Here is a 25,318-nt window from a genome sequence, read left to right as displayed (position 1 = left end):
AATTCGAACTTTGTAGTAACTAAGCAGAGCTGAACCATTGCTAGGCAACAGGCTATGAACGTCCTGTAGCTTTAGGCAGGATGACTCTGCAACGGATACAGAGAAATACATCATCCACCAACTGAAAAACGTTTGGTTATGTCTCAGAGCTCAGATGTACATTCGTCTGAAGCGATCATGGAGGAGTAATGTGCATAAAAAGATTGTAGCCGGTTTGCATGTAATTGAAGGATGCACTGTAAAGTGACAAACACTGGCTGGTTTAGAAAGGTCTACTGATCTATGCTTGAGACAAGAGGCAGGTATTTTCAAATGATTTATCAGCCGTTCTGCAGGACAAAATGCGGTCCAACTCACACATCTGGGGCTTTAAAGTGAGGATGAGATGTACAGGACGGAGAAGAGTTGCCATCCTGTCTAGAAGATAAGAGAAGACAAGCTTTTCTGCCTTGTTAAATGAAAATCACATTAACCAATAAGCCCCATAGTTGGAATGCCTTGTTATTAAGCGGAACAAACTAAAGAAGCTTTATTGGACACATGACACACTTTCACACATTGAGGAACACAGACAGCCAAAATCGTTGAAATGAACAAAGAAAAACCCACATTTTATTGCACTTAAGTTATAAGAAAATAAAAATTCTAAATGAATCAAACAAATACACAATCCCTTTAAGGTTTCTTTTTTTATCTGTCTGTTATGCCAGGCAGTTTACATAAACTGAAAAAATAAAACAGCTCCAACATCTGATTTCTCAAACCAGATTATAAATTAAACAGAAAAAAAAGAAAAAAGGAGAAAGAACAAGATTGTTTTTTCTTTTAATATACAGTGTTAAACCACTTTCACAGTTCAGCTTGAGTTGTGTGACTTGGAGGATGAGACAAATCGTTTGGCTACGGATGCGGTTACGTTGTTTAACTATGAAGCTGCTTTACCATAAAAAAAACCCAAAAACTTAACAAAAAAAAACTAAACAAAAAAAAAAAAACTCAGAGCATTACCAACGGAACCAGGTTAGCTCTAGCACTTAAAACGTAATCAGATGTCCATTTCTGTACACTAAGACCACCTTTTTTCCTCGGTAACTTAACGTCGGCTCCAACAATCTCGTTTTTTCAACTCATTAAAAACAAGAACGGTATTCTTTTTTGTCGAAGCATACATTTCCGCACAGAACAGGCTGGCAGAGCTTTTGTCCCAAGGAATGTGTGAACAATTTGCTCAAACACACACCCGCACGCACACCCAGTCATGCTCACAAACGCGCAAAATAGTTTCTACTCGTCTGTCGTTTCATCTCAGCAGACAAACCCGTCTCTTTGTCAGACATTCTCCCTCCTCTACGCCTCGTAGAGGCACATTTGGCTCAAGTTTCAGTGGCAAAAAAAGAGAGAAGCTGTTATGTCGATATCTTGCTTTTGTTGGTACGTTTGTTTGTGTCGTTTTTATAAGTTCAAACTCTAGAAGTAACTTTTGTTTAGAATTTCGTCTGGGACTAAAACGTCACAGCCAGTTAAAGTTCCACCTTATTTTTTTCTGTGTCTAGCAGCATAAAATCCAGTTTGGCCACTGGGATGGACAGTACTGGGGGGGAAAAAAAGGTGGGGGGTGGGAAGAGACATATTCCCAGGAGCTTATGGGAAAACATTCTCATTTCCCACAGAGCACCAGCACTGAAGAACTAATGAGACCAGACTGGTTGAAAAACAATGAACGCAGGTCATCTCCGATCCAGAGAGGCACTGCTTATGGAGTACTGAATTTATAAAAAAAAGAAAAGAAAAAAAACATCACAAGTAAAACCTCAAAAATGTGTGAAACAGCAGAGTGGGTTTAGCTTAATACTGAGACCTGTTGTTTGCAACAGTAGGCAGGAAGTGAACAAAAAATGCTGAACCTGAAAAAAAAAGCACAAAACTTTAATTCACAGCTGTTGATGCAAAAACCAAAAAAACAAACAAAAGTTGTGGGGAACAAAGCAAAAAAAAAAAAAAAAACGGATACAAAAGAAAATAACGTGCGAGGAAGAAAGGGATATTTGGCGTGTGCTGAGGTTAATGAGGACTGACAAAATTGGCTTCCTTTGTCTCTCTTTCTCGAACCACTCCAGCAGTACAAAGCTCTTCAATTCTCATCTTTCTCCATTAAAATTTTATTTGTATACACTATTTATCACTCTGTGTCTGTGTTGATGCTTTAGGGTTTCATGTATACAGTGTTGACTGTTTTGATCAAAAAAATAACGTTTGTACATATGGGTGTGAATTTCAGTCAGGCTTGAGCGAACAAGTCTCTGTGCAAGGTCGCCTTGAGCGGTAGGAAAAGGGACAATCCAGTCTTCCCAAGTCCTTCCTGTCAGTTTCCTTCCCAGAATGCTGTGGTGCATGAGCGTCTGCCCCCACCCCTCCCCCTTCGGAAGGTGAACGGAACTGTGGCGGCAGTCGTGGACCGTGGCACGACGGGGAGAGATGTTGGCGGCAACTTATCGGGGAGGTGGAGATGCCATGAAGTGAGCGATCGGTCCTGACGCGGAAAGACCCGGGGCAGGTTGCTCTCCCCCCACTTCCCATTTTACAAACAAGTCCCCTTTAAGTTCACCCGCTTCACTTCATGTCCACATCAAAGTCCAGCACCAGGAGCTTGGTTTCCTCCGTGCCGTTACGGCTGCCCACCGCGCAAACGAGTTTGGTATTGGAGGCGCGGATTCGCCAGACCACACCACCGCTGCCTCCGCTCTCCAGTGTGACCAGGTTGCGGATGAACTCGCCTGTCCGAAGGTCCCACAACTTCACCGTACCGTCATCGGAGCTGGTGATGACAAAATTCTTATTGAACTGCAAGCATGTTACTGCACTCTGGTGCTTGTGGGGACCTAAGAGCGAGATAAAAGAAAGAAAATAAGTTAAGAGTTGACATTCATTGTGAAAACTAAGTACATTTAATTGTATTGAGTACTCAAATCGCAAAAGGAAAATTAAAAAAAAAAACTACTTGCAGATAATATAACATTACTGAAATAAAAGGCCACTTAAGTGTACACTGTAAAAAAATTGCTGCCTTAAATTTTTAAGTAAAATCAACTTGGATGTAAAAACATTTGTTGTCAAATTATTGATCATATAATTTTTACAGTGTCCTTGGAGCACACCTACACTTTTGATTGTTTCTTGACACTCTTGACCTTGTAATAGGAGCCGCACGATTCTGAATAAATTGATGATCACGATTTTGTGTTGTTGTTTAAAATAGATTACGGTTCTAAATAGACAACTAAACAAAATAACTTGTAATTTACTAGAGGTTCTAAAAAAAAATTTAATTGCTGCAGTCTGTTTAAAAAAAAAATGATTAGAGGTTGTTGTTTTTTTGTCTGAACGAATGATTCAATGACTCACTCATAAAGACTCCACTTGTTTCATTATTGGATGAATCAGCATATCTGAACGAATCCCCTGAATAAATGATTCAATGACAAATAGCCTACATGTTTTAACAGTCACTTGTTGCCACCTACTGCTGTAATGTAATTGATACAATCTTTAAAGCATCAAGTTACTTTCAAAAGTTGATTTGCTTTATTTTGATCGCTACCATATATAGTGTTTATATCAGAAATAAAAACTTTTATTCCAGTACTTCTGTGGTAATATAAATTATTGTAACAGAAATAATGATGGACTGTTTGAAAAGACCGTTTGTGAAGCCGTTTCATAGAGGACAACAGCTCTCAGGCTCTTCAGCAGCGCTGATGCAGATTTGAATGTCCAGCTGTGATCGCAACTACTTGTCAAAGGTTTAAGATTGTGTGGGTGTTAGAATAAAGGTCGCAATCTTTTAACGATTAATCGTTAAGCTCTATTTGTAATAATGTCAAATTAAGTACATTTATTTATATGCTTAAGTAGTACTAATATTGACCAAATAAGCACTCTTAAGTTCAAATAATAGCATTAATATAAATTTCAACTAAAATACATTTTCATTTTACAGCAAATAACATGCCTTTTAAGTGTCAAAAACAGAACATTCAATTTGCACTTAAGTATATTTTTTTTAAAGTATATTATTTCCCTAATAATTATGCTTTTTAAAGAGTACAACGGATTCTACAAGGGATTCCAGATGAAGAGGCCCATCACACACACCACAACGCTGAAAGCATGATAGACAGGAAATCGACCTGCAGCTACTTGCCACATCGGAGAAATCGGAGAGAGGATGTGTAACTATGGTTACGGGAAATACTGTGGCATTAATGGCTTTGATTCTATGCCCTTGAGGTATTGAATTGAGCCAATCTTTCTGATAGGCCAAGGAACATCTGAGTCTAAACAAAAGTGCTTAGACTGCTGTCAGCGAGGCATATAAAGCAAAAAAAGAGATGTGCTACAGTATACTGGTTCCTGTTACTGCAGAGGGGTGTGGTGAGCTATTACAGGCAATCTGTAGTCAAATACTGTTATCATGTTATCAAACATCTAGACCTGAGAACAAAGACAGATTGAAGTTCATGAGTGAATGAAAACTCAAAATATCCATTTCAAAGGCACGAAATCGCTCATGAATACCCATTAGTAGAGCGCTAAAGTCAACTGTGTGAATGTAAATGAGATGGCCGCTCTCTATTGATGTGCAAGACACTACACAGAGTGACACAATAGACCCTTTTCCTTTAATGAGTGACTCAGTCTATGAGCATTCGCACTTCAAAGCTCAGCCGTTGAGTTGAGCATCTTGTCTGGGGTCAAATGTGTGTTTTTGTTTATTATGTCAAATGAGCATCATTAAGTAATAACAGGAAATGCTCAATGACCTAATTAAATGACCTACAAACTGATATATGGTCCATCCCCCTCAGTCTTACCCTCTGGGCACCCCCAACAAGACCACCACATCCCCCTCCAATTCCTTTCATCATGTCATCTATTCCGATTAAAGCTCAAGATGCTAAGAGAGGCTGGGAATTATGAAAAATACATCTTTGGAAACAAATGTAAAAAAAATTTTTTTCCTTTGGCCTGAATATGAAGTAAAAATGTTGTTTGTGGTTAAAATGCAATGGATAAAAATCTTAAAGGAACAGTTCACCCTAAAACAATAATATATACTAGATATGTTTAACAACGCAAATAAAGAGCGACTTTTCAGAGCGTCAACCAATAGGAGTGAAGTCAGTGGAGCGTACGTGATTATACGATTATACTGTATTGAAATTTATTTTAGAGGTTAGCACCTTTCCTATAATTTATGATGTGTCTCTGTGTACATACAGGGACACTTGCTGTGCTGACTCAGAGCCTGAATGGATTTGTGAACACAGATAGTCCGTTGCTTGTGCTTTCGCTCCAGATAAATAGCCACAATGGCAAAGAGCACCTGCTGTTTCTCATTCATCTTTAATATTAAGCATTTCATGTACAGATTCCATTTATATTTTCTCTTTTCCCTTAGTTTAGTTTAGCGCAAAGAAAATGGATTTAGTGTCTAGAACATGGAATAACAGATTGTGTGCTTTTTCTGGGTGAGACGGAGTAAACTGCGGCGCTAACAGTGTCACACGATAGCACACGTTGCGTAGCCATGGACTGAAGACCAACTGCCAAGGTCAGGGTTTTCGTTAAATAATGCATTCAATTTTATATCGTATACCCCTACAACTCTTGGTATATACGAGTCACATGGGATCATTCTGTGATACTTTTGCATCTTTTTTTATAAGCTTGATGCAGGGCACTATGCGCTACCATTATATGGACGAGCGCGAGCGGAACATTTAAAAACAAAAAATCTCCTTTTGTGGTCCATAAAAGAAAAAAGGGCATATGGCATTAGAACAACACCAGAGTAAGTAATTTATGACTTAATTTTGATTTTAGGGTGAACTATCTCTTTAAGTCACTGATCTGTCACTGTAATTTTTTAGGTGAACTATTCCTTTGACTGAGTTGCGATCAGTCATACTCTCTCTGCTCACCTTGCAGTGTCTGTAGGCACTGGCCGGTCTTGATGTCCCAGATCTTGACGGTGGAGTCAGCGTTTCCAGAGACAAGGATATTATCTTTGAGCTCCATGCCACTGGTAAGAGACTGATGACCTGTGAGCGTGTGAATACAGTTTCCCGTTTCTACATCCCACACCCGAATTGACGTGTCCAACGAACCACTCACTACATGGATGCCGTCGAACTGTAGAAAGAGCGGATTAAATAAATCATTTTTCAGTAATTAATAAATTACATTATGTAAGAAAACTGTGGCTAAACACCCAGAGTAGCCTAGTCATTTGGCTTATTCTGTGTCTAGAATAAAACCCAAGAATTCAATAAAAGCTGTATTGAGCAGGGAAGGGATTTGATTCATTTCACAATGAGATGCAGCACAAGCTGAATTCCAGATATTTTCCATTCCATTGTTATTGCATTAAATGGCACTATGTTTGATTAACTTATGTAATTACTGCAAAGCTCTTAAAATGATGGATATATGAACAAATGAGGACAAATGCAGATTAGTATGGACTACAGCCCAAATGTTTTGTCCCACAGTTGTAGTGTCAAAGACAAAATAGACTGTCCAAGATACAAAAATAAATAAAAATCTTGGTTTAAAATAGTTTAACAATTTTATAATGTTATGCAATGTAGCTAGTTTAACAATTTTATAATGTTATGCAGTGTAGCCATTAAAAAAAAAAGATTTCCTTACACAGCTTGACCCTGTAATTATGAACCAAAATAAAATATAATTATGCCTTTTTCAGATCCTATTGCAGTTACACCTAATAGCACTCATGATTAGATAATCCTGAGTCACTGAAGGAGTGTAGTTAAGATAAACTTCCTGCACAGATAGCAGTAGGTCATGAAAGTTTTTAAGAGAATAGACAGAATGAACGCGCTTCTTATTCAGGCCAAATATCTCTTCTTTCGCTCTTCCTTAGAGCACTGAGTGATGCTTGAGCCTTACTGCTCAAGAATTAACCTAGCAATAACCTGCAAAGACATTTAATTTTTCTTCGAGGAGATGGCTTGATTCTTTTTCTTGATTTAAAGGACTATGAATCCATCAGCCATTAATCAGACCTCTGAGAGGCAGGTGAAGTGGCCGAGTGTTAGTCAAGGCATATGTGTCAGGTGTAGGTAAATGTCTGTTTACCTGTAGGGAGTAGACTCTGTTGGTGTGACCCTGGAGTGTGTGTAGGCAGGTCTCGGTTTCAGGATCCCAGACTTTCACCATGAAGTCATAGGCACCGCTGACAACCCTACGGCCATCATACTGCACGCAGCGAACAGCTGCCACGTGACCCATGAGCACGTGCAAACACTGACCCGTCTCTATGTCCCAAACCCGCAGTGTGGCGTCCCGAGAACCACTCACCACCCTGAGAGAGAAAAACAAACTGGTTTACTTTTCAACATCTTGAAAAAACTGTGTGCTCGCATTAAAAGTTTCACATAATAATGTTGGAAGGATTTCTTTTTCAACTTATGATGCTAGAATTTAATCAGGCATCAATTCAGCAGTCTATGACAGTCAATTGCTTGTACCTTCAAGGGTTGCATTTGCTTATAGCATTACATAAATCAAAGGGAAAACATACTTTGTTTATAAAACCAGACCCCTAGGAAAAGAGTATGATATATTTTTCAAAATGAACAAAATGAACATTAAAATGGATTTTGGTGAAGCGAAGAGTAACAAACAGAAACTACTATTGTTGTTGCTGAATGAAGCCTGAAGTCACTGAACAAAATAAGCAATCAAGCTTGACACAAAGGGAAAAAATGCACACCAATTGGCCCAAAGGCATTGAAAACAAAGAATATTGTCAGGCGAGCAATAGTGTAGTTAACAACAGAGCATAAAGAAGCAACGCTCAACTCTGTATATGAGCACGATTAATGAGTACAGCTGAAATCAAATGGGAAATGTGCGGATTAACCAGCACTGTGGGCTGCTATTGAATGGAATTATCTGTAAAGAAGTATTATATAATGTATTTTACTATATAACATTTGAAAAAAAAAAAATAACTCATGCATGGTAGTTGTTTATCCAAAGCTGATACTCTACATCAGTGTTTCCTTTTCAATTTCTTTTAACCAGATATGATTCAATTCAATACCGTTAATATTTGAATATTTAATGTAAAAGTTTTTAATTTTAATTTCAAACTAATTTTAACAGTTTTAACATATGCTTAATTTCAAATATTCTTAAAAAAAACATTGATACTATGAGTGAAAAATGTATTGTGCTAAGAGTGCAATCCACACAAATGTATTAATCATTCACTTTTTTTTTGTTTTCCTTATAACTGAACTGGGGTAATTTTAATATACCTAATAAAGCATTTAATTCATGTAAATGTGAAGGAAAACACAAAAAGGCCACGAACCAAAGTGGACAAACTATTGACTTATCATTCATACGAAATGTTTTTTGAGCACTAAATCAGCATATTAGAATGATTTCTGAAGGATCATGTGACACTGAAGACTGGAGTAATGGCTGCTGTAAATTCAACTTTGCCATCATAGGAATTAATTACATTTTTAAATATATTCAAATGGAAAATTACATTTTTTTTAAGTGTCAAAATATTTCATAATATTACTGCCTTTACTGTATTAATATGAGTAAAGCTTGTATAACCTCAGTGGAGCAATCTATATGCATCTGGATGTAAAGTGAGCTTTGGGAGGTGGTAGATGTTACCTTTTCTCATGCAAGTGCATACAGCGCACTGTTGAGGTATGACCATACAGCGTGTGGATACATTCTCCTGTCTCTGCATTCCAGACCTTCAGCGTTCGGTCTGTGGAGCCACTGATAATGATGTTGTCTCGCATCTGAGAGGACCAGACCCCTCCGGTGTGGCCGACTAACGTCCGCAAACACTGGCGACACAGAGAAGGAATTTAAGTGTAAATCAATTGAATTACAATGGCATGCGTTTAAACTGCAACTCAAAGAATGGCCAACAAAAAAGAAAGCAAATTAATTACCCACAAATTTAAAAGCACTCAGATCCATCACTTTAACCTTTACCAAAACATTACTTGTGCTTATCAACATATATCAAATAACTCTACAGTCCATTTGAAGCAGGTAGCAGAGTTACTGGAAAAAGAAACTCCTTATTTCATATCATATATTAGATATCGATCGGCATGATGAGAGAAATCCCATAGAATAATCCATAAGGCTATAGGCCATTTCCTCTAAATCTAATTAAACCAAATTCAATTTAATTTCAGAGGCAAACATGAAATCAAAGGTGCCTGTGGTCATTTCGTTGTGCTATGAGGCGAGTGGAAAGCTTTGCAAGTGTCAAAGGCGTACCTCTGAACCATGACCGATAAAAGCAGGGGTGATAAACCTAGGAGATGTGAAAGAGGAGGTCTCAAGGCTTTTAATTCATAATGCAGCTGCTCCTATTTCTTTCTCCATCTCGATTCATGATCAACCGCAATGCATCATTAATCTTTAGAAGCGGTGACCAACCTCCACGCTACCGAGGGCTTTCGAGCGTTTTAACGCGCCTTGCTTTGTTCTATCGCCATATGTGGCAATTGATCGAACAAAAGAGCAACTACTGAGGAAATCAAACCAATTAACAATCATTTCAAACCATTACTGTACCTGCAAAAATAACAAATGGGATAAAACAAAGGGGTTAAAAGCAGAATGGCTTTTAATAGGGAACTGGATGAACGACAGGGATGTCATCTCTAAACAATCCCGTGCTAAAACGTGTCCAAAGCCAATTTCTTATCTTGGGATCAAAAGCTACTCCACTCAGATTTGTAGTGTCCATAACATGCCAGAGAGAAAAAGGGAGGGAGGTTAAATCATGAATATTAATGTACATCTTACTGCATTATGCATGAGGCGTTGTGTTCCATAATGAGTATGTGTTACAAAGGCGATGGATCTTTCCATGGAATGTTGGGGTTGTTTAAATAATGCCGTGCTGTGTTCGCAGGCGATTACAGCCTGCTCAGGCTGTCTCTGGAAGAGGACCTTTGAAACCAAATGGCTTGGGTGTCTGTTTATCTGCCCGTTGAGAAACCATAAAAGACATTAAAAAGTCTGTGGCACCCACGAGGCATGGAGATTAACATTCCATTTGAGTGGCTGGTGGGAAACGTTTGAAGCCAAGGATCGAGGTTTAAATCCATTTGAGAAACCCCTTCCAAATTCCACTCATTTTACAGTCCACATCTAATCTTAGGGAAGAAGATACCGTGCAAATTGTGGCTAGGGTGGTAAAGTGCCCGTGTTTATTTTGTTTAGTCTCCTTCCACATTGCGCTCGTCGGACTGAAGTGGGTCCCATTTCATCACCCTCGTTCTGGTGTTCAAGACCCACCATATTCCTGAATGGCCAGGATTGGCACACAAATTCCGTGTTTCAGATAGTGAGCAGACTGTTTAGAGCAGCTGTTTTCATTGCTAACCCTCCTATTTTCATACTAAAAGAGTCCTCTCCCATCTGGAAGAGCACTATTATTAAAGCTTTTCATCACCAAACCACAGACTACAATGGTTTGTGGGAACTGGAGTTTGAAGAACATCTGTCTGTTAAACACTGTTCAGCTATTGAGTCTGGGCTTTGTAAAGGAGTTAAAGGAGGGTATACAAGATAACAGAGGAAATTATAGTGTGCCATAACCATGGTATGGTTCTCGTAAGCACAAAACCTCTTCTAGGGCCAATAAATAGCTGATGGCTGTTTGAATAAATAGAAGGGTAAACAGAGTCTTTGCATATAAAACAATGCTGTCACTACCACATTACATTAGTTGTAAGCTTTCTGGGAAAGACTGACCATCTAAAGACGGAAGGTCATCAGAGGTTAGATCAGTGTTGTTATTGTTTAAACAAACTACAACTATGAAAAAAGTCTTCGTTCCACCGAGTCATTTAGCCTACACCGTGCTCTCTCATTTCATACCTTGTACCCTGTTACTTGGGTACCCTGAATTATTCCTTGAATGCAGCTATGATCTGCAATCAAAATGTCACATTATTTTACATTTTTCACAGGCCATTCATTAGTTGACAAAACTGAAATATAACAAAATATAAATAAATGAAAAACAAACCAAAATTAGCAACTGAAATAAAATGCATTGACGTACTAAAATTACTTAAACCTAAATAGAGTTATAGAATTAAACTAAATAGAAGAAAACATTAAAAATTACAAAAACAAAATTACTAAACTTAAATGAAAACCAAAACTTACAAATAAAAGCTTATTCAACACTAGTAAATTGTATAATAATATACAATATATAATATACAAAAATAACACTGGGTTAGACAATTTTAACCTCATTACACAAAGCTAATTATCTATCTACAGCTACATTTAAAAATCTTCAGGTGGGTAGTTAAGCCCATCAGGCCTCAAACAAGCAGAGGTTTAAGCTTATTCCAGAACAGGTTTAGAACATCTTATAATATACGATATGCAAGATCAGCATATGAAGGTAATCTCCGGCTGGGTGTGTTTGTTTCTCTGATGCAGGAGTGGGTGGATGGTTTGGGCAGGAGTGCTGCAGTCTGCATGTTAAGGAGTTGGTGGTCAGCCAAAGGTGCAGTCTGAGTCATGGCTGGACCGAGGGAGGGGGAGGAGAGTCGCAGGAAATTAAAAGCCGAATAAAGCAGTGAAAACGAGGGGAGTGAGAGCGTGAAATGGAGCCAAAGGCTTTAGGATTGAGTGAAAGATGTGATGAAAGCAAGAAGTAAACAGGAGGATGGAGGCTGGAGGGTTGTTTTCACAGTGAGAGACACAGATGCATATGCTCATACACTCCCTGTGACCTTCTCACTCCTCTCTACAGTACGTCATGTCACACCCAGATCTCCTGCGCTACCGTAAACACATCTCCATGAAAGGTGACCTCCAGCAGCAGAGAGCAGCTTTGAACACATTGCATAAACAGTCTCAAGGGCTTTCGGGATTTAATTTGGCAATCTAAACCCAGGGTTTCACACAGTTCATACTGTACCCTGGGTTAGTAATTAATGAAATATCACACTGTACATTTGTAAAAACCAGGTTAATGTTCTTTTTGCATATTCATGAGGCGATAGCATGCAAGTAGATGCTTTAATAGTTAATTTGTCTATGGAAATTTTGTGAAATTTGCTTTGGCATCTTAAATCTTCTGAAATATAATTCAAACATAATACAGCTGCTGGTTACTTCGAGGTAACGCGTTTGTCGTCGCTGTTCAACATTTTTTCCCCTCAGGTGCTGAAAATAAATAGTACAAAAAGCTCATGAAATTTTAATGAGGTAAGCACTGAGGATGCTTATGACCACTTATTTGTTTCCAAATATTTTGCTGTAACTTTCCATCATAGGTTTGCAAATTTTTTAGATATATCAATTTAAATAATTTTTCCAAGAAATATGTATATTTAATTATAGAGCATAACAAGAACATATCTTTTGACCACAGAAATTTCCATGACTTCTCCAAGATCTTTTAGGATTTTATTTATTACCATGACTTTTTCAGGACAGAAAATCACACTTTTGAAAGATCACAACCAGATATATAGTGGAGCCCATTATAGTGGGCTTCACTATATATATATATATATATATATATATATATATATATATATATATATATATATATATATATATATATATATATATACACACACATCTTTTTTAACCAAATAAATATTTTATAAATATTTTAGAGCATAAGGAACATTCATATTCACTACAGAATTGTGCATGATTTCTCTATGATTTTATTAATTTCAGATTCCTCCAGGCCTGAAAATCGCACTTTTGACAATGGTTGCTAGCCAGGCCGGGGTTTCTCTTTCAAAATTACAATTGAGAAATGCTGCTTTAAGCACAGTGTGAAAAGCCCTTTAGTATTTTTTTTTGTACTTTTTTCAAGGCATCCACATAACCTTTTGTGGTCACCAACTTTCTACGCCACTCATCCCTGAACAGGTGAAAAGAGCTGTGGTTAAATCCTGTCGACACATCTCAGAAAAGCCAGATTAAATATGTCTTAGCCCTGGGCTGGTTGTGATGTGACAGAAAGAGAGAGATGTTGGCCAAGTGTCACTATATGAGGAATATTCCACAGGCATTTTAAAGCTGCTAGATGTCATACTTGTCCGTACAGCTGACAGAGGAAACTTCCATGCTCCAGAGTGCTGGTGATTGTCTCTGAAGTTTTAGGCTAAACCCTTCTCGGGAGACTGTGGACGAGTCCGACAGCTCCCAGTGAGATGGAGAGAGAGTGCTACATATAATCTGTGAAGTGGTTCAATCCATAAAACACCTCATGTATTCAGGTAATCTGTGCAAAGTAGTTTGTTTTGTTGGTCATGCCATGGAGACAACATTAAAACCAAAGTCCATAGAAGCCCCTGTTCTTATCTTGATCCTAATCCAAAGCAGCTCATCTGCTTGCTTATGTTTCGGTCACATTTCATCCCTCATCAGACGCTTATCGTGCTGTACACATCCTCAAGCGTGGCACACATTCAAATGAGCAGGATGCTGCGTTAGAGCCTAATCTTCCCGCAAAATCACTTTCCTATTACACACAGCATGAGGCCCATTCATTTACTGTGGAAGGGGGCCAGTAATAGCATTATCATGCAAGTGCGGGTGAAGATGGTCTGTAATCCACGGCACGCCTATCAGATCTTTATCTTCCATTCGTATCAGGCATCGCTCAGACATTTACTCATTTCCATGTTTGGCTAATGATACTAGGGGTCGGGTATAAATCTGTCAACCTGTATGCTAACGTAGTTGCCAGTGTTTCCTACGCAGCTTTCCTGATTCAGCTCAAATTAAAGATATGTAGCCACTAAATAATGGCAAGAGAACTAGTGAATTGTTTTGACTCTTATGGGCAGATTCTTGTATTAGGTTACAAATATGGGCACTATCATTATAGTCGGATTCAATAAAATTCACTAAAATCACAATATGGAAAACCAAAAAAATGTTTTTCATAAACTGAATATTATTATTTTGCCCCATTTTTTAAGAGAAAAAGTGTGAAAAGTGCTTACCTGAAGCTTAAGCAGTAGAGCATGGTGCTAATAACACCAAGATCATGGGTTTGATTTGCAATTAACTGCACATGCATAAACTTATTAAAATATACGCCTTCAATGCAGTGTAAGATTTTTTTAAATGCATCGGCCAAATGCATAAATGTGTTTTATATCAGTTTCTTAACTACCCTTTTCAAAAAAAAAAAAAAAAAATTCAGGTCTATGAGGGTGCCTTTAACAATGACATATGTGGGTCAAATTGACCTGCAAACATCATAATCATGATAGAACTTTTGTACACATTCTACAACAGTGTTCATGAGTGTGTTCCTAAAATGAGAAAAAGTCAACCAGTATTTGACTAATAAAAAAACTAAATGGGTCAATTTGACCCATAACACTATAAAAATATTATTTAAAAAGATATGCAAATAAAAGGTTTTGAATAATTCTTTGCTTATATGGTATGGTGCATCTCTAAAATAATCATAAACTTATCCAAGACTGCATGTCTCAAATTTTTTGTGTGCATAAATAATATCCTTGATTTAAAAACTACTTTTAGCAACCGGTATTTTATGTTCTTTCCTGTCCAAGTTTTTCATGAATCACTTCTAAAGAAAGCGGGAACCAACCCATAGTGGTGCTTGCCAACTCTCAATAAACATTATCTGTAATGGGAAAAGCTGTTAATCTGGTCTCAGATCAGCAGTGAAGGGCACCTTTTTACCTAAACAGAAAGAAAGCTGCTGGTTCCAACAGATGGACTGAAGCAAAATGGCCCCTTTGGACCCTTTTTTTTTGGGCTTGTGAAAAACAAGTGAATGGCAATTTTCTGTTTTAATCTATAAACTCAAAATGGGCTCAACTATAATGAGCAAAATGAGTGAAGGGTGTTTACTGAGAAAAGAGCACTTGTGTGCAAAGGAATTCCAACTATTCTCTCGCTATGACATTCTTTGGCCGGCTTTATCCTCAGACAATATCAGCAAAGCAAACAAAGAATGGAGAGAAATTTGGACAATGACACATCCAAACACGATACAAAGGGAAAGCACACGCTTTCATTCTTTAGACAAAATAGAGGTCAAACTTAAAAAAAAAAAAATTTGCACAAAAAAAAATAACAGTGTTTGTCTGAGTATGTGTGTACATAAGGGTTGGTGTTGTAGAAATTTGGGACCCATGACCCAAAGGAGCCTATTTGTCTAGATCTGCTATCGATCTCAACCCGAGAAGGTTTTAGTCTCAGAGGGTGAGTATCTGCCTGTGAGTTGCTTGCAGGAGCTCCAGGGGTTTACAGCACTTAAATGGTGAACTGAAGTGTAGCGAGAGGAAAAAGTAAACAGACCCAAGGTCAAGACGACAGAGAGGCTGTAACAGAACCAGAAAGAGATGAACAGAGCAGTGAAACCGCACATACGTATATTCAGAGTTTTATGGTTGTGGTCACGACAACAGAAATGCAGACCGCAAAAGTGCAGAAAATTCACATTTTTAAAACCCAAGAAGAATGTATATTGGACTTTATTAATGTCCTCAAAAAGACAGTTAATAGTTTAGAGCTGAGTGAACTGCAAAAGTGAATAGAGAGTATGAAAGTAGTCGCACTAAACCCCATTGTCTCCTGGTTTACTGTTCCACTTCCTCTGACAAGCGCTTCAAAGGACAGCATTTCCTGTTTAATTGGCCCCAGCGAGTTACAGGGGACTCTCTAAAGCATTGCATCAGACTTGACACTATTCACATAGCTATAATCTCCTTTATATTAGGGATGCATAATATACTGGTTATCGGCTGATATTCGAAATTAATATATTATAACAATTTAAATAGAAAATATTTAAACCATTTAATTGACTTATTTAGCTATTTAATTTACTTATTTTAGCAGTTTTAATTTATCAGCTGATATTAGGTTTTTATTGCGATATTGGATATTTGCATTTAAGATTACTTCTACCTACTTTTACAAAAAAAAAAAAAAAAAAAAAAAAAAAAATATATATATATATATATATATATATCTTTTTTTTTTTTTTAATGTAGACTTATAATGTGGGAACACAAATGATTGACATATCAACTGTTTTCCATTATGGGCCAGCTGCACGCGTACAAATACAAATGTTTTTAGAACTATGAATACATTTATATAAACATACATTTACAACCTATGTCCGCTCTCTGTTGGGAATGCCCGTTTTAGCCTTTATTGAAAAATGTGGGTATATTTCTGAGTAACAGAAGTTAATCCAAGCTTTACAAGCATTTTCAAGCTGGTGCTTCTTTTCGACAGCTCTGCAAACAGAACTGCATGATGGGAACAAAAAGGCAGCCTGCCATATATGCGGCGATGACCCTAATCATGGCGCATCTGCCATCTGTTACGATGATGTCTCTCATCAGACAGCATGTTGCTGCTGCACCAATCACGTCTCCGTTGTGATAAGACGAGAGAGCCATTCAATGCACACTAGATTTGATTACAGAAGCTCAAAGGCTGATAACCTTGGGAATGATTGGAGATCCTCTTCTGTATAAGGCGGACTAGTGAGAGTCTAGAGAATCTAACAAACGAGAATGACAACGCCCCTGTAAGTGTCTGTTATGGTATTGAACAATTGAAAGGAGAGATTTCATTAGACTCTGGTTGAAAATGGAGGTCAGGATGGAAAGGGCAGCGCTGCATGATGAGAGAACCGTACACACACGCAAACACGTTATTTTACAAGTGCCATAAACTTGTAGCAAAAGGACCATGTCACAGCATCAGCCAGCGTGATGAATCCTTAAAGTGCAGGAGGAAGGGATTGGCAAAGAAAGGAGGTGAGAAAAAAAAGAGAGAGAGAGAGAGAGAGAGACAGTCAGGCAGAAAGACAGACAGGGTGTTTGCAGCTAGTGATCACCTCAGTGTTCAATAGAACATGACTGTTCTCACATTCTCATGTGAATAAGTGATGAAGATGCTTATGTGCAGGTTTTCTGGATGAATTGAGATGGCAGTGAGTGCTGTTGTACAAGGATGCTCAATGAAAACACACCTCCCATGAGAGAGAGAGTGAGAAGATGAAGAGAAAGAGAGGAGGACAGAGAGGAGTCAGCTGCACATTCATGTACACCTCAAATATCTGAAAGCATTTTGAAAATGCAAGCAAAGTCACGGAACATTACGGAAAATGACAAAAAGCTGAGTTTCTCAATGTATTATTCAGTAGGGGTGCTCCGATCAGGATTTTTGGGGGCGATCACCGATCCCCGATTACTGGAAGCTGTATCACCCGATACCGATACCCATCACCGATTACATGGTCTATTTGAAGCCTTCTATTTACCAAGTAGCATTACTTATTAAACTATATTTAACAACAATGTACATTAAGTATTACATTTAAGAGAAGACAATGTATCATGAATTGACACCGGTGTATTTATTTGCAAGCAACATGTCCAGCATATTAACAGCTTAGGGCTTGAAAAATACAACTTTCCTGTAGAATATAAAATAAAAAAAATAAAATACAGAACATCTGAGTTTTTAAATTTAGCTTTAGACTACTTTAAACTAAAAACTGCAACAAAAAAGGCTATAGCCAAAATATTGTTTTGAGTCAGTCAGCCATCAGTTTTTCTAATACACTTAAAGGACAAGCAAGGACCACAGGTAGTAAAGTGCAAAGCAACAAAAAATACAAATAACTAACAACTTCCATATCTGTATCTATCTATAACTTTGCTTTTTTCTAGGATGCTCAGTCAGATTTTGTGGGCATTTAGAGAAAAAGAGAGAGGTAGAGAAAGAGAGAGGGTGGATAGAGATTATTAGATTCATTTCTCTCAATTTCTTGGCAAATTTTTTTTTTTTTTACAAGAACCCTTGCAAAAATATTTTAAACAGATTAAGAAAGCCACCACTACTGGTCACATCTATGGTTAGATTGATTTGTTTAGATCCAGTGAAATCTCTCCCACGACTTCTCAGGATCGATTTTGTCCCCCGCCACTTTTTGTAACATTGAGGCACGGAGGTACCAAATATAAATATATAAACCATCTCCAGTTATCTAGCAGAGCATTCATTTAGTTCGCTATTAAATAAGAGATCTAGCGAGATCTAAAATGTGTGTGTTTTTTTTTAACTCAAGCTGAGCGCTCGTTGCCGCTGCTATCAGTGTCATGGATACAGTGTTCTCTTGTGGCGCGCGGTGAGCGCAGTCTTCACTCGGACGCGCGCTTCAATCTACAATCTAGACTGTAACCACTGATGAAAATATTTTAGTAGTTTTGATGAGAGAGAAAAAAAATATACGAGTGTGGATTAGAACCCGTAAACTCTGACATGCTTGGCAAAAGATCTACCACTAGACCATTTAAAAACTCAAACAAAGTTTGCGGATCACAGTTTGACAAGTGGCCGCAGCCTGGTACACACATTGCAGATTGCTAATGAATTGTCTTTTTCACACACCATGTAGAATTGCCAGATCGGTGAAGCCATTCTTACCAGGGCGTAAAAAAATTGTCTCGCGAGTTTTGCGTCATCTGATCGGCCTTTCTGGATCGGCCTTTATAGAGACCGCCGATCACACATCCCAAACCAATTATCGGCCAATTATGATCGGCGACCGATCAATCGGAACACCCTTATTATTCAGTGACAACTGAGAAAATTAAATGATAATCATTGATACTGATAGCGGAACTAAAGCCAATCATTTTAAATGATAATCATGTGAATTTATATCACGTGAAGACATGTGACTAATAGAAGATTAATATGTTACTCCGAGACCCTTTAGCTGAATTAAAAAATAAAACTTTAAATCTGCCAGATTGCAGTGTTGCAGTAAAGTGGAGTACATGGCATATTTATACATTTTGGATGTACTATATGTTGAAATATGTATTTAAAAAAGAAGTCATATTACACCGTTGAAGTTTCCGTAGAAATTTCGCATGATCTAACTCTAGTGTGACTGGCTTTAAGTAAGAGTAATGACGCACAATTTTGCTTAATTTTAAATCAGAATAATCTGCTGTGAGTAATACTCTTACAGCAGATATTCAACAGAATATATTTTTATATTCTGTTCCTTTAATTTGAAAAAAATGAATCATTTAAGTTTATAATTCATATTTATATATATTTATCACCTCTGAACAATGCATTTCCCATTGGATTATGCATTTACCTTTATTATAAATACATAAATAAAAGCTCACCTTTCCAGTAACAGCAGACCACACTTTGAGCGTGTTGTCATCTGAGCCGCTCACTATGCGATTGCCACAGAACTGGAGACAGGTGATGACATGGTCGTCATGGCCTTTCAACACCTGGAGATAGAGGGAAGGCACAGGAGAGAGAGAAAGATTAATTACAAAATGAACAGAAACACCAGTATTTCAGTGATGTGTGAGAATGTTGTGAACCTGCTGATGTGGCAAATGGGAAAGCAGCTTTCAACTTGACATGGATGAACAAAAACGTCAGTTTCATGGTCACCATGGTAACAAACGAGTCGGGTAAATAAATGCTTCTGCTGTTCAGGTGCAGCTGAAGCATGTGTGCATACACATTTTTTAGTTTTTTTTGCACCCACTGTGCCTTAAAGAGGATTTTTGAGTAGCTCTTTACAGGCTAGTGCAGGTGTTTTCTAACACTTTTCCACACATATCTGTTCCAGGATTGAGCCCCAGGGGACAGGCGGATGGGTGTCTCTCAAAAGGAATTCAAAATTAGATTTAAAGCAGTAAAAATCAGTTTGCGTGCCAATTCTGACTAAGTGATTAAAGTGATTTAATATTATGCCTTACAGTAATGAGGAACTAGGAAAATGAATGTAGGAAAAAGGGGATAGAAGCAAAACCATCCATCCATCCATCGGCAGTAATTTTTTCTATGTTTCTGAAAGAAGTCTCTTATGCTCACTAAGGCTGCATTTATTTGACCATAAATACTGTAAAAACATCAATACTGGGAAATATTAGTATAATTTAAAATAACTTTTCTATTTTATTACAGTTTAAGATGTAATTTATTCCTATGACGGCAAAGCTGAATTTTCAGCAGCCATAACTCCAGTCTTCAGTCACATGTTAAAATAACATTATTTTCCATATTATATACACTTCACATTATTTTTCCTGTAATGTGTAAATGTACACTTGCTCCCTGTGCCATGTGCAGTGCCTTTTTAGACATGGCATAAACATTGAAATTTAATTTAAAACGGGTGTATATACAGTGAAGCCCACTTCGCAGGACACTATCAGGAAAGTACCCGTGAAGTAGGAGAAAATAAAAGTGAAAAAAACACACACAAACACACACACTACCTTAGGCGATTTGAGGTCTCCTCTCCTCCAGTTGGTGTCTATTCTGTGTTGTCTGATGTAGGCACTCTTCCAGGGACTGTGTGTGAACCCTGGCTTGATAACCTTTCTTCTCTTTATGTGCAAGGGCTCGTCAATACCTGCAAAACAGACGTTTTCTATGTAGATGACACCGATTCAATTCTACTATTATAACGGCTTCAATCAAGCAACTATTTAATAAATGTGTTGTTTTTTGACTCCCTCCACAGAGTTTGTGGAGAGCAGTGAAATCACCTTCTTCTTTGCATTTTTCCCTCCAGAGCAGGTTGTCCTCTGCTAGCATGCGCCAGTTAAGACACGTCTGAGCCGCCTGAAGCAGATCCTTTGGCTCCAGAAATGACAATACGTGTAAGGCCAACTACAACACAAGATAGAGAGAGAGTGAGACATCAGGAGAGGGTGAGAAAGAGTAGGGTACAACAGGGATCAAGACACTATTGGGATAGTGTCACAAAGGGGCTTAAGATCCTTTTTATTTTATTTCTCTCAAAATGATACAATGCAGTTTTTTCAGGAACCAATGAAATAGGAAAAGCATAGGATTTGAGATAATACCATTGGTTTTAAAAGCTTAATAAAAAGAACATTGGCTAAACATTTGTTGAAACTTATTTTCAATAAACATGCTCTTAAAGGGTCATTCCACCCATTTGCATTAAGATTTCCATTGTTAGAAATCCAGTCATACTATTGAATGGTCGTGCAACACTCTTTCATTTTCCCCTGAGACGAGAGAAATCCTCTATTTACCTTTTTCACTTCCTCCTACAATGACGCAAAAATCGTCATTTTACGTCATTGTAGGAAGTGTAAAAAGGGGGGCATTTCTGTGAAGACTACAAGCACAAGTTCCCACCCTTTCAAACCCGCCCATAGGGGGTTGGACCTAATGCGCTAACAGACCTATCACAGATCAGTGCCGGTGCGTTTGATTTCACCGGCAGAAACTTTTTGAAAATATGGACGAAGGTACTGAATACGCAGACGGATGCATTATGGAGGATCTGGATTTTGATGAAGTTATGGTAGAAACGGATGTTCGTGGCTGCCTTTATGAGCCACAGTATCGTGACGAGCAGCTGAGGGCTATGGAGGAACCGAAGGCGGCTGAAGCTGCTGTCACCACAGCCGACGAGACGAGGACGAGGAGCCCGCAATGGCTCGAGCTGGGGCAGATTGGTGGTGCCTGTGCTCTCACTGTGAGCAAATGGACACAGAACAAGAGTCTGTCTGCTGCCGAGAATTCCAGCAGTGCTACGGAATCGGAGGATGACACGGACGTGTTTGTTGTTGCTCACCCGAGTTTCGCACCCCATATGGATAGCGAGTCCTGGAGACCTACTTTAGAATACCTAACGTCAACTGGCAACGTCAGCCAAAGCCTACAGGTTCAAATGGTCGTCTTTCTGTAAAGTAAGTTTATTTTCATTTTGTTAACACGCTAACGTGGCAGGTTCATTGCACAAATATCTTGCAGTTAAGCTAGCTACTGTATTGGGAGTGGCCTGCGGAGCTGAGCATTGCAATGCACTATGGGGATTGTTGTCTACAATCCACAAGCACAAAAAAGTAATTTTCTGCCTTTTATCGGCCAAGAAGGTCCCAAATTAGAAATTTATGATACTATTCTACTACATACATGACCCACTTTCAATACATATTCATTTCTCCACCGGTGGAATGACCCTTTAAAGTATGTTGTTAAATTATATCCAATGATTTAACTCATTCATGAGTTAAAATTTGGTGACATACTGTCATTATTGATAATATAATTAATATATAACATAACTAATAATGGAATACATTATGAAATAATAACTCAACTATCACTAGCCCTCATTTACTTTTACACAAATGTTGCTCCAATATTTAACTTTTTTTGGGGGGGGGGGGGGGAATTTGGATCTTTGAGAAGTAAAAATGTTTTTTTCTTAATTTTTGCCTTTTAGCCATTTTAACCCTATTAAATGACTAAGGTCTTCACTTGATCACAGTAGTGGATTATCAATGTACAATTCTTTTCTTTTTTTTCCTGCTCTCCCATTGTCAAGTGTGCTGCCATTTTGCGCAGACCTCAGTGAAGACAGAGCATGTCTAAACAGTTTCACCATTCCTTATGCAATCAATCACAAAGGTTGCAGTCTGAGATTCCACAGAGTGTACAGTACTAGCCTAGAGGAGCTTTTTCCACAATCTGCTTCAATCAGCCAGACAGACACACCCTGCATATTACTGCACTGACACAAAAGAAAAACAACCTTGATGGGGAGGAGAGCCGGGAAAGATGACAGGTGATGGAGAACAAGAAAGGCAAGCTGAAACAGTGACAGGAAGGAGAGAGGATGAAAGGAAGAGATGACTGCCATTACAGAAAGAAGAAGAGCAGAGAAAGGGAAGGGGAGGGGGCGCCAAGGTAGTTTCCTCTCTATATTCTTGAACAGAGGCTGAGAGAATTGTGATCTTTTTTTTGAAGAGGTGTAAGAGGACATGTCTGTCAAACTAATTTCCAGCACCTACTACTTTGCTTTAAAACCACCCTGTCAAAGCCATCAAAGAAAAAAGCCATAAAGTGGAAGACTGCATTAAATTAAAATGAATGGACATCAGTGTTGTAGGTTATATTTACCTCTCTTGGCAGCAATGAGATGAAGTCTCTTTGAAACTGCGGTTCGATCACCTGCATCATGTGTTTCACCTGCGTGGGCTCACAGCTGTCGATCAACTCATCCAGCGCAAGCAGCTTCTCTGGGCCACTCCAGCTCTGTAACACACACGTCAGCACAAGTGACCAAGAGCATATAAAAAAATGTGTGCACGTTTACATTTAGAGCTCTGCAGCAAACCATTCCCTGTAATGGTAACTTCTGGTATGAACGGAACCATGAAGGTTCTTGTGAGACAAATGGAACAGACTTCATGTCTTGGGGCTGTTGGAAACTTCCCAGGGTTCGTTCTCTCCATATTAAGCTGCGGTCAACTTGATGCATTGGAATAAAAATGTTTTGCTGATCTCATGGTGTTTGCAACTTAATTCGCTCTCAGTGAGGACGTGCTGCACCAGAGAGATTGTGCCAAAGTCATTCCGCTCTGAGGCGCATCAAATAAGGGAGGAGGATTGCTCATGGATGTTTATGATGGAAGAGGGATGTACAGAAGAGGACTATGGAGGACTATAATTTACTGCTAAAACACTTCAGCTGGGGGAACTCAGCATTGCTGTTGCAGGCTGGTTTAGGTCTATGTGTTTATGCAAGCATAAGACTTTTAACAGCTCAAACTAATGAGATACCATTAAACAGTTGAGCAAAAATCTGATTCAAATGCTTATTTGTGTTGGTTATTTAATTGAAGCCAACTAATTAGACTAATCTTGAGATACAGGCTTCCCAAACATTATTAATGAATTTCCATGACTTTAACAACATGTGTTATTACTTATGACAAAGGTTGACATTTCCAAGATAAAACATTGAAAATTCCAGCAAGGTTTCCAATGACTGTCAGAACTCCAAAGGTTGCAATTCTAATTCCCGGCTTCAAACCTGAACTGATAACTAAGATACAGCACCACAGGCTTCCACTGTAGAAAGCAGAAATGACACATTTAATGTGAATCACGTAAGCGATACTGAAACCGCTGACTCATAGGGATACGGAGTGTCATTCGCACCTCCAGATGTAAGCCTTACAATAACTCAGGGCAGAAACAAGTAACTCATTCAAGAAGTGACTGAGCAAACAAGCAAAACCATTTCTGAACCCACTGTGTAACCACATAGACAGACCGCAATTGAAAGGACATTATACAAAACTATTGATTCTCTCCTGAGACACTATTTAATGACTCGCCATTGACGTCATGAAGAATTACGTGCACATTCCCAACTGCACATTTATTAAAGGCTTTTTTTTTTTTTAAGTAAAAAGAGTAATAAAGGGTAAACGGAAAGCTAGCTTGACTCAAAATTAATTCAGTAGAAGCAAGAGCACATCTCTGGGAAAACTTTGAGCATTAGACGAAAGCTTCTTCATCCTCTGTCAACACAGGTATCTGCTATTTCATGCCAGAGCAGCTTCGTAAAGCCCGAGGACTGATGAAGCCTGTAATTATCTGTAAGGCAGAGCAAACACAGGCAGAGGTGGAGCCTCTGCTTTCTGTTGAGGCTCGAATTGTTGTTCTAGTAAGACGGATATGACAAAGATGTAAATAGTTGCAAACTTGTAACGGCCGCATGTCCTTAAATAGCTAATTTAGATTCTGTCAGATCTTAGTACCAGCACTTAGTGATTAACATAACACCAGACTGCAAAAAAAGTGAATTTTCTTAGCACATGTTGTCAAGGTACAGTGCAGAGCCCCCAGAGTACCACAAATGTATTCATGGACACGGTTTAAGTTTAAAACAGTCCCTCATTTTAGTTTAATCATGGCCACGCTGTACTAACTCATTTCCTTATTTTAATTAAGTTGACGTGGACGGGGGAAAAAAGCAAGACATCATAACCACAAATTGATGATTCAATCCCAAGACTTGACTCATTCCCTCACAACGAATTAATCAATGGGAACAATGTTTAATGTGCCATTATATAGCCAATATGTGCAAATCTGTCATCTAAATTGTTTATTAATGCTTGTTGAAATCTATAGAATGTTCAACAACAACCATAAACAGGCTACAGTACAGGTAGGTGAAATTATTGGCAGAAGAATTGTTAATAATAACCACAATGTGTTTGTTATTATTATTAATAATAATAATAATAATAATAAGTAATTTATTATAATAATAGTTAATGTGTATTAAACTATGGTGTCATGTTTAAAAAAACAACAAAAAACCCTGATATGCCTAGAGAAGTGTGCTACA

General features: G+C 38.2%; 1 protein-coding gene across 5 annotated transcripts in view; it reads right to left on the bottom strand.

Moving 5' to 3' along the window:
• Positions 1-501: 501 nt before the first annotated feature.
• fbxw7 (F-box and WD repeat domain containing 7) overlaps positions 502-25,318 on the bottom strand; it is a 173,335-nt gene continuing 148,518 nt past the window's right edge. For all 5 annotated transcript variants that reach the window (XM_077232408.1, XM_077232410.1, XM_077232407.1 and 2 more), the window contains 8 exons: positions 23,074-23,208; positions 20,679-20,802; positions 20,406-20,542; positions 19,290-19,403; positions 8,725-8,906; positions 7,162-7,387; positions 5,982-6,192; positions 502-2,879 (listed from right to left, as the gene is read on the bottom strand). In XM_077232408.1, the coding sequence (XP_077088523.1) occupies positions 2,611-2,879; positions 5,982-6,192; positions 7,162-7,387; positions 8,725-8,906; positions 19,290-19,403; positions 20,406-20,542; positions 20,679-20,802; positions 23,074-23,208 (1,398 nt within the window). In that variant the 3' untranslated portion in view covers positions 502-2,610. The remainder of the gene's footprint in view (positions 2,880-5,981; positions 6,193-7,161; positions 7,388-8,724; positions 8,907-19,289; positions 19,404-20,405; positions 20,543-20,678; positions 20,803-23,073; positions 23,209-25,318) is intronic.

This window comes from Siphateles boraxobius, unplaced genomic scaffold (assembly GCF_051911475.1).
Source record: "Siphateles boraxobius isolate OS27281-9 unplaced genomic scaffold, OSU_SipBor_1 17, whole genome shotgun sequence".
NCBI classification, from domain to species: Eukaryota; Metazoa; Chordata; class Actinopteri; order Cypriniformes; family Leuciscidae; genus Siphateles; species Siphateles boraxobius.
The sequence above is the reverse complement of the archived record's forward strand: the minus strand, read 5'-3'. Positions and strand labels throughout refer to the sequence as shown.